The 9,858-nt window shown below is 49.1% G+C and overlaps 2 protein-coding genes across 11 annotated transcripts in view; one reads left to right on the forward strand and one right to left on the reverse strand.

Annotated features, from left to right (window-relative positions):
- The window catches only part of EED (embryonic ectoderm development), a 50,049-nt gene extending 49,717 nt beyond the window's left edge, over positions 1-332 (reverse strand). Inside the window, exon 1 of one of the 7 annotated variants that reach the window (XR_015058553.1) lies at positions 258-332. The gene's annotated coding sequence lies outside the window, so the exon portion shown is untranslated. Of the gene's footprint in view, positions 1-32 lie in introns of all 7 variants that reach the window. The other 6 variants (XR_015058551.1, XR_015058549.1, XR_015058552.1 and 3 more) reach the window with 6 other exon arrangements.
- A 159-nt stretch (positions 333-491) lies between these two features.
- Positions 492-9,858, forward strand: part of CYB5R4 (cytochrome b5 reductase 4) — a 55,294-nt gene continuing 45,927 nt past the window's right edge. For 2 of the 4 annotated variants that reach the window (XM_085882849.1, XM_085882831.1), the window contains exons 1-2: positions 493-620; positions 4,447-4,636. In XM_085882849.1, coding sequence (XP_085738975.1) covers positions 4,454-4,636 — 183 coding nt within the window. In that variant the 5' untranslated portion in view covers positions 493-620; positions 4,447-4,453. Of the gene's footprint in view, positions 621-4,446; positions 4,637-9,858 lie in introns of those variants that run through there. The other 2 variants (XM_085882839.1, XM_085882855.1) reach the window with 2 other exon arrangements.

A 9,858-nucleotide genomic window follows, 5' to 3' on the forward strand; every position in this document is an offset into this window, starting at 1 on the left:
TACACACAACAAAAATCACAGTGCGAGCTCACCTATGTTCTGTGCTCAACGATGAAACATAAACAGAGATTGTCGTCGACACGATGATTGGCTGTTTAAATCCAGTTTGTGACCACCAATGTTGAAGACTACCACACCCCGGCATAACCCACCCAGGCTTTGAAACATTTAACTGTGTATGACTCAGGCGATGGGAACGGAGAGATGTGATCGATCAGGACCGAGTGAGGTGAATTAATAACCTCCAGAACACGTACACAAACGGCCACGAGCCAGGTGTACTCGGTTATTCGGGAAGGAGCGTTGAACAGTGAGTGCACCGGAAGAGGAAGTACCACAAGTCATGAGCACAACGAACTGAGCAAAAGCACAGAATTATATAAGTGAATGATCCCTGAGTTGTCGTCGTACAGAATTATCGGTAATAGCAAATGTTCATGAATAATTCAATGGTTGACAGGAAGGGATTGGAACGTCCCACAATAATTAAAACAACAACAACCGCTCCACATTCAAGTGTGACGTGCGTGATCCAGTGAGTCCGTGTGGAGATTGACGTGATCCAGTGAGTCCGTGTTGTGTGTGGAGATTGATTTATCTGACGGGAGATGATAAATAACGTGAGTACGTGGGAATTGCCGTGATGACTTGTACATAACGTTGTAATCCGTGAATAACTTAGGCCATTCCTGTTTAATCGATTCACAGTAGTCAGACCCGTGTAAACTGTGACTTCCTTTCTCGGATTCTCGACTCTCGTTTACGGAACTGAATATCTCCGAGTGTTTGGAATTCAAGATCCGTGTTTCTTCGTTACATATTTAATCGTGAACACTCGAGTTAATGGATTTAGCTTGTCGATAGGAAACCAATGAGTATGGTTAATAAGGAAGTATGTAAGTCATTACTTAAACGGAACCAGACTTGTTATACATCGATGAAACATTTCAATCTGATCGAACACGGCTCAGGAATTTATCATCTCGTGGTGATGTCATCCGATTCGTGGGTATGCCATGTTTACTCCACCCCTTGAAAGTTCCAGTGCTTGGGGAGGAGGCGGGAGGAGGGAGGGGGAGGACGGAGGAGGATGGGGGAGGAAGAGAGTGTGGAGGACTGAGGAGGAGGTAGGACGGAGGAGGGGAGGAGGGAAGGGGAGGAGGAGGGGACATGGGGGGAGAAGGAGAGGGAAGGAGGGAGAAGGAGGGGGAGGGAGAAGGAGGGAGAGGGAGAGGGAGGGGAAGGAGGGGGAGGGGGAGGGAGGGGAAGGAGGGGGAGGGAGGGGAAGGAGGGGGGAGGAGGGAGGAGGGAGGGGAAGGAGGGGGAGGGAGGAGGGAGGGGAAGGAGGAGGAGGGGGAAGGAGGAAGGGGGAGGGAGGGAGGGAGGAGGAAGGAGGAGGGAGGGGGAAGAGGGAGAGGAGGGAGGAGGGAGGGGGAGGGGGAGGAAGGAGGAGGGAGGGGGAGGAGGATGGAGGGAGGAGGATGGAGGAGGAGGACGGAGGGAGGAGGTTGGAGGAGGAGGAGGAGGGAGGGGAGGAGGGAGGAGGAGGAGGGAGGGGGAGGAGGAGGAGGGAGGAGGAAGAGGGGAGGAGGGAGGGGGAGGAGGAGGGGGGAGGAGGGAGGAGGAGGAAGGGAGGGGAAGGAGGGAGGAGGGAGGAGGAGGGAGGGGGAGGAGGGAGGGGGAGGAGGAGGAGGGAGGGAGGGAGGGAGGAGGAGGAGGGAGGGAGGAGGAAGGGGGAGGGGGGAGGAGGAGGAGGGGAGGGAGGAAGGGGAGGAGGAGGAGGAAGGGAGGAGGGAGGGAGGAGGAGGAGGGAGGAGGGAGGAGGAGGAGGGAGGGAGGAGGGAGGGAGGAGGAGGATGGAGGAGGGAGAGGGAGGAGGAGGGAGGAGGAAGGAGGGAGGAGGAGAGAGGGGGAGGGAGGGGGAGGAGGGAGGGAGGGAGAGGGAGGGGAGGAGGAGGGAGGGGAGGAGGGAGGGAAGGAGGAGGGGAGGAGGAGGGAAGAAGGAGGGGAGGGGAGGAGGAAGGAGGGGGAGGAGGAGGGAGAAAGGAGGGAGGGGGAGGGAGGAGGAGGGAAGGAGGAGGAGGAAGGAAGGAGGGGGAGGAGAGAGAGGAAGAAGGAGGGGAGGAGGGAGGAAGGAGGAGAGAGGAGGAGGGAGGGAAGGAGGAAGAAGGAAGGGAAGGGAGGAGGAGGAGGGAAGGAGGGAGGGGGAGGAGGAGGGAGAGGAGGAGGAGGAGGGGGAGGAGGGATGGGGAGGAGGAGGGATGGGGAGGAGGAGGGAGAGGGAGGAGGAGGGAGGAGGAAGGAGGGGGGAGGAGAGAGGGGGAGGGAGGAGGAGGAGGGAGGGAGGAGGAGGGGGAGAGAGGGAGGGAGGGAGGAGGAGGAGGGGGAGGAGGAGGGGGGGAAGAAGAAGGGGTGAGGAAGAGGGAGGGAGGAGGAGGAGGGGGAGGAGGAGGGGGAAGAAGAAGGGGGGAGGGAGGGGGGGAAGGAGGGGGGAAGAAGAAGGGGGAGGGAGGAGGGAAGGAGGGGGAAGAAGAAGGGGGAGGGAGGAGGGAAGGAGGGGGGAAGAAGAAGGGGAGGGAGGGGGGGAAGAAGAAGAAGAAGGGGGGGAGGGAGGGGAAAAGAAGAAGAAGGGGGAGGGAGGGGGAAGGAGGGGGGAAGAAGAAGGAGGGAGGGAGGGAGGGAGGGGAAGAAGAAGGGAGGAGGAGGAGGAGGGAGGAGGGGAGGGAAGAAGAAGGGGGAGGGAGGGGGAAGGAGGGGAAGAAGAAGGGGGAGGGAGGGGGGAAGGAGGGGGGAAGAAGAAGGGAGGAGGGAGGGAAGAAGGAGGAGGGAGGGAAGGGGAAGAAGGAGGAGGGAGGGAAGGGGGAGGGAGGGAAGGGGGGAAGAAGGCGGAGGGAGGGGGGGAAGAAGGAGGAGGGAGGGAAGGGGGAGAAGGAGGAAGGAGGAGCGAGGGTAGGGGGAAAGAGGGGGAAGGGGGGAAGGGGGGAAGAAGGAGGAGGGAGGGAGGGAGGAGGACGGAGGGAGGAGGACTGAGGACGGAGGGAGGGGGACGGAGGAAGAGGACGGAGGGAGGAGAAGAGTGTGGAGGAGGGAGGAGGAGGACGGAGGAGGGAGGAGGCCCCCTTCCTCTGTTTTTCCTTTTTGAGGGGGAAATTAAGATATTACCTTGCACAGGTGGTTTCTGGAAGTCATAGTATTATATCAACACCGCCCCCTTTTATTTTTCTTTCAGCTATAAATAAAGAAATATTATCGATACTATCTGTCATTACTCTGCACACACAAAGCGAAAAGTGGGGTTAAGCAATTGGTTCATGTCCCTCTGTCAGTCTTATCAGTTTATGATCGAGGAACAACTTATTTAAATTGAATGTTATATTTTTAACACAAATCGGAACATGAATCGGAAGACATGAATAACGTACTTTGGCTTTAAATTCCTCCCGATTGCACCTAAGCAGAGAGGAGTGAGATCATATATTACTCTTTCTGTCTGCCTGGCAGTCAAACAAAATTGAAAATCATTCCAAACAGGAATCTTTCTCTTTTTAAAGATGTCATAAAGGACACAAACAACAGGCATGAACTAATTATAGGGTGATGTAATAGACACTTGGGAAAGAGGCAGCACACCATAGAATTAATTTGTACGATTTTTACAATCTTCATTCTATTTAAATTTTATTACTCATTTGAACACGAGAACACCAATCGCCTTCTTAAGACTTCCAATAACCAACACTTTTACAGTACAGTACTTTAATATAAATAAAGGTTCAATGGGGTGGTGTAGATGCCTGGTGTTGGCTAAATGGTTAGGGTGGTGGGCTTGGGACCCTGGGATCCTGAGTTCAAATCCCGCTCAGCTGATGAATTAATACCAGGTGGAGTTAACTCGGCCTGTAATCCTAACGAGGTCGGCAAAATGAGTGCCAGCTTGCTGGTATCCCATGTCGGAGTGGCGACCCATCCAGAATTGTGCCCAATAGCCAAGGAGACTTCTTCTGCAGCACAAACGCTCTGCACAGAGTATGGTCCCAATGGATGGATGGATGGGTAGGTGTATAAGGGTGGTGTTGAGGATGACTTCAACATCACTAAACTTCCGCATTAAAAATAAATAAATGTGAAAACCGTTAAAATAATTTTATTAAAATTGAAGTACAGTACTGTATCTACTGTACTTGATCACTGCATGTGGTGTCGTGTTGTATTAACTCTCGTGTTGTAAAGCATTTCTGCTTTTTTAGTTCTGCACATGGTGAATGTGAATCGTTATTTTGTATGCTATTGAAAGTGAAACATCCTATGCTTTCAGGCTTTAAGTCAACTCTAGTTATCTTCATAAGTAATCTCTAGTTATCATATTCATTCCACTAGTCAATGATATGTTTATGCTGAGAAACCCAGCCAAGGTTGGTAAGAGTATGTCTCTTTCGTTTCTTGCAGCAATAAAATGTCAGAAATTGAGAACTCTGTACAAAGTTCCGTTCATGATTCCACTGAAGACACGAAGGACACGTCACCATCTGACCCATCGGTGGAACTTGACAATGCTTTGTCAAAGCCAACATCTCTATGCTTCCCTGCAGTTAATTCGGCCCAGCGTGTGGCGAGTGGCGTGCAATCACGTACTAAGGTAGGCAGATCAAACGTGTCTTTATGGTTCCCTGATGATGCTCTAGTTGAAGGGTATTCAACTGTCAAAACATTGGGCCATTTAAATACTGCATCACAAAATGAAATCTCTTGGAGGAAAACATTTTACTCTGTGACGTTTAAAAAATGACAATGCTTTGTTGAGTACAGTATATGTAATGAATTGCTGTGCAAAGTTTGATCAGACCATGATCATTAGGTTTAAATGAAGAGTAAATTATGTTTCATTTAATAATTGTTGATGATATTTATTCACCACCACAATAAGTATATCTTAATGTTTTTGGTGGTGGGCTTAGGATCCTAGGATCCTGAGTTCAAATCCCACTTTGCTGTTGAATTAATACCAGGTGGGGTTGACTCTGCCTGTCATCCTTCCGACGTCGGCTAAATGAGGGCCAGCTTGCTGGTATCCTGTGCCGGAGTGGCAACCTCTCCAGGATTGTGCCCAATAGCCAAGGAGACTGCTTCAGCAGCACCAACGCTCTGCACTGACTATGGTCCTAATGGATGGATGGAATAAGTAAATATATATCATTTAAAGCAAGTAGTGCCCTACATAGTGGAGACTCCATCTTGATAGCATATATTGTTTAAAATGTATAAAGTAAAAGTAAGGACCTGCTGGCTTTGTTGATGCTTATGACATTCTAATATCTCAACCGATCCTCTATCTGGTTGTCGAGAAACGGAGATGTTTCATTTCGGCTTTCTGTGATACTAGCTTTGCCTAAGGCTCCCCCAAAAATGTTGGGTTTCTGGTAGCGAGTAATACTCGCTCAATGAATGGGGTAGGTAGGCCACAATTTTTATATTTGGGGGGGGGGGGTGGCTGGGATTTTTTTTTTCTTTCTTTTGGACGTATATAAATGGAAGCATTGCAGTATTTCACATTCTTCATCTTTCCAACCAGTATGTTGATAGTTGGAATGATATAGAATCATTCATTTTAACATGTCTATCATGAGATACAAAACTAGGGGTAAAACAGTATTGTGTACACAAGTCAGAGGATTAATTAACACCAATTTAGTATCTCTGCAAGGTTTCCTTTAAAACGATGAAGCTGGTCACAGCAGTGATAAAGACAATATATCATTAACATGGCTCAGCAGAACATATGAAGGAATTGAAGAATACTAATCTCCCATTCATCATCCCTGAAAATCTTGTATATTCAGATATTAGACCCTTTCCAGTGGACAAAAATCCATGTTTACACCCTTTTGGGGAATCCATGAAGTATATACTCCTCAACATAAGAAACTTTAACCCGCCCCACATCACCCACAACCTCCTCCTCCCTGCATCATCCCCCCACCCCCACCCCACTCATCAAACTCACTCATCCATCCATCCAACTCTCATCCACCCAACCTCCTCCATCAAACTCACTCATTCACCAAATCTCCTCCATTAAACTCACTCGTCCAACCAACCTCACTCATCAAATTCACTCATCCAACCAACCTCATCCAACCAACCTCACTCATCAAACTCACTCATCCAACCACCCTCACTAATCAAACTCGCTCATCCAACCAACCTCACTCATCAAACTCACTCATCCAACCAACCTCACTCATTAAACTCACTCATCAAACTCACTCATCCAACCAACCTCACTCATCCAACCAACCTCACTCATCCAACCAACCTCACTCATTAAACTCACTCATCAAACTCACTCATCCAACCAACCTCACTCATCAAACTCACTCATCCATCCATCCAACTCTCATCCACCCAACCTCCTCCATCAAACTCACTCATTCACCAAATCTCCTCCATTAAACTCACTCATCCAACCAACCTCACTCATCAAATTCACTCATCCAACCAACCTCATCCAACCAACCTCACTCATCAAACTCACTCATCCAACCACCCTCACTCATCAAACTCGCTCATCCAACCAACCTCACTCATTAAACTCACTCATCCAACCAACCTCACTCATTAAACTCACTCATCCAACCAACCTCACTCATTAAACTCATTCATCCAACCAACCTCACTCATCAAACTCACTCATCCAACCAACCTCACTCATTAAACTCACTCATCAAACTCACTCATCCAACCAACCTCACTCATCAAACTCACTCATCAAACTCGCTCTTCCAACCAACCTCACTCATAAAACTCACTCATGCGAGTATATTAAAAGTGTTTGATATCAAATTTGTGACTTTTGACTTTATTTTATCTGGCCGGTAGAAATTCTGCTGGGCTGGTAACTTTTTCTAGTCACCGGCCCTGCTGGCCGGTGGATAAAAATGTTAATTTGCACCCCCTGACTTCCAGTTATGTGATCGGCTTGGCCTCTGCAATTTAACATCAGGACCCTGTCCTAATGTTGTAACCCAAATTTGGTAGCATTCTGACTCGTGGGTCTGGAGAATATTTTTGAAGGAATTTAAGCAATTTTTCCCCAAAATTGACCGAATCGGTCATTTTGACACGCTTCCGGTCATGTGATCGGCACGACCGGCCATTTAACATCCCTACCCTGGCCTAATGTTGTAACCCTAATTTGGGATCATTCTGACTGGTGGATCAGGAGAAGAAGATTTTAGAAGGAATTTGCAGGACCGCCATTTTGACACACTTCCAGTTATGTGATCGACATGGCCTCCGCAATTTAACGTCAGGAACCTTTTCTAATGTTGTAACCCAAATCAAGGGAGGTGTCAAGTGCCCTCCCTTTATATGGAACGGTTTCTCTCTATACATCTTTAACACAGGGTCTAAAATTCCTGTGGTGGGGGGGGGGTAGCCCCCCAAAATAGGTATACACATCCGATTTATATGAAACTTGTTCACAACCTTCATCACCCTTGATATTCTTGGGGAAAATGCCAGGGGCATAGAAAAGCCCCCTTTTATATGGTATGTGCCATGTGGCAAACAATAGAAAAGAAAGGACATTCTTGGGGAAAATTCCAGGGACATAGAAAAGCCCCCTTTATATGGTATGTGCCATGTGGCAAACAATAGAAAAGAAGGGAAGTTCCATGGCTTTTGGAAAATGCCAAACGATAGAAAATAAGGCACATTCAAAAAAATCTCGTGTACACACTGTAGTCCTTGTGGTCCAAAAAAAAGAGCTTGTGGTCTCAGGAGGAACCAAGTAATACTCGTTAAACAAATTAATCACATACATGCACATTATCTTATTGGTTTTCGTTTGCACATTACAAAAACAGGGGAATTTGCACATTGCGTTCATCCAAGCCCATCCCTCGGAGCACTGCAGTTAGAGCGGAGTGGTAGGCTCTTGACAGAGGAGTCTGAAGTGAAGGCCCGCTGGGCTGGTTACTTTGAACGGTTGTACCAGGCTGATCCACCAGCTGTCGAGTTGGATGTCAAGGGTGTTGCAATCCCTGTTGCTGACCCTCCAATCAACTGTGGTCCACCTTCGCTTGTAGAAACACGGGCTGCGGTGAACCGGTTGAAACTGGGTAAAGCTCCAGGGATCTGTCGCATCCATGCTGAACTTCTCAAGGCTGGTGTAAATGCTGCACTCGTGTCATTGCATGCAGTTTCGTGCTCTGCCTGGAACACAGGCATCATCCCAACTGATTGGAAGAGGGGCCTTGTTGTCCCTCTCTGGAAAGGGAAGGGTGATCGCCAAGACTGCAACAACTATCGATGGTTGACGCTGCTCTCAGTGCCGGGCAAGGTCTTTGCTCGGATAATTCTTGATAGGGTTCGCCACCATCTGCTTGAGTACCAGCATCCAGAGCAGTCAGGCTTTACACCAAAGAGGTCAACGATTGACCGTATCCTTGCTCTTCGGGTCCTCACCGAACGCAGACTAGAGTTTCGGCAGGGGCTACTTTGCAGCCTATGTTGATTTCTGTAAAGCGTTCGATTCAGTGAATTGGGATGCTCTCTGGAGGATTCTTGGTCTTCGTGGGGTGCCACCAAAACTGATCGATCTGATGTCTGAACTCTACTCTGGTACTGAGAGTGCTGTGAAATGTGGTGGTACCATCTCTGACTTATTTCCAGTTGTTACTGGTGTTCGTCAGGGGTGTGTACTGGCCCCCACACTTTTCAGCACTTGTATGGACTGGATTTTAGGGAGGATGTTGGAGAGATCAAGCTGCGGTGCATCGTTTGGGAATGTCAAGATCTTGGACCTTGATTTCGCAGATGATGCAGTGATCTTTGCAGAGACTTTAGATATCCTTTTGGGAGCCCTCGCGGTGCTGAATGAGGAGTCGGAGCCGTTGGGATTACGGGTTTCTTGGGTCAAAACTAAGATACCGGCTTGACACCTCGGACACCACATGGATGACATCTTGGATGCTGCTTTCCTGTGTGTGCCTGTTTGTGGTGAGGATGTTGAGGTCGTGGAGAGATTCACTTACCTTGGCAGTGATATTCATGTCTCTGCTGGCTGTGAGTCAGAGGTCAATCGATGTCTGGGTCGGGCCTGGGGAGTTTTGGATTCACAGGATCATGGGGTGTGGCGCTGCCGGTACCTGTGCGGGAGGACAAAGGTCCAAATCTTCAGGTCCTTGGTGCTTCCAGTCTTGCTCTATGGATGTGAGACTTGGACTCTGACCAAGGATCTGAGACGGAGACTTAATTCCTTTGGTACCAGGTCTCTTCAGAGAATCCTTGGCTATCGCTGGTCAGATTTTGTGTCCGACGAGCGGTTGCTGAGAGAGACTCTGATGAGATTTGTTACCTGCATCGTCCGTGAGCGTCAGTTGCGGCTGTATGAACATGTGGCTTGTTTTCCTGACGCTGATCCTGCTCACCAGATTCTCTCCGTGAGGGAGTCTCATGAGTGGAGGAGGCCAATGGGCCGACCACGTGCCTGGTGGTTGCAGCAGGTTGACCGGCATCTCAAGGAGATGGGGATGGGCCTGGCATCTGCCTGGGGGATGGCCAGACGGAGGCCCCTGGAGTACCGGCAGAAAGTGGACGCAGCGACGTGCTATTGTGGCACATGCTCCCATACCTGACCTGATTACAAATAACTTTACGTACTGTCGGGTTTTAACCGATATATGTGGGGTGCCCCTTAAAGCTGTCTCGCCTGGGTTTGAATCCCAACCCAGCTATAAATTGTCATCCTGGTGTTTCACAGGCAAGGTGATCCCTCGGATGGATGCTAAACGGGAAATCCGTCTGCTATCATTTAATAGTTGGTGGATGCTAAAGATCCCATGATGTCCTTCACAA

Source organism: Eptatretus burgeri, chromosome 1, assembly GCF_056783735.1.
Source record: "Eptatretus burgeri isolate ZD-2024b chromosome 1, Ebu_testis_v1, whole genome shotgun sequence".
In the NCBI taxonomy this organism is placed as follows: Eukaryota; Metazoa; Chordata; class Myxini; order Myxiniformes; family Myxinidae; genus Eptatretus; species Eptatretus burgeri.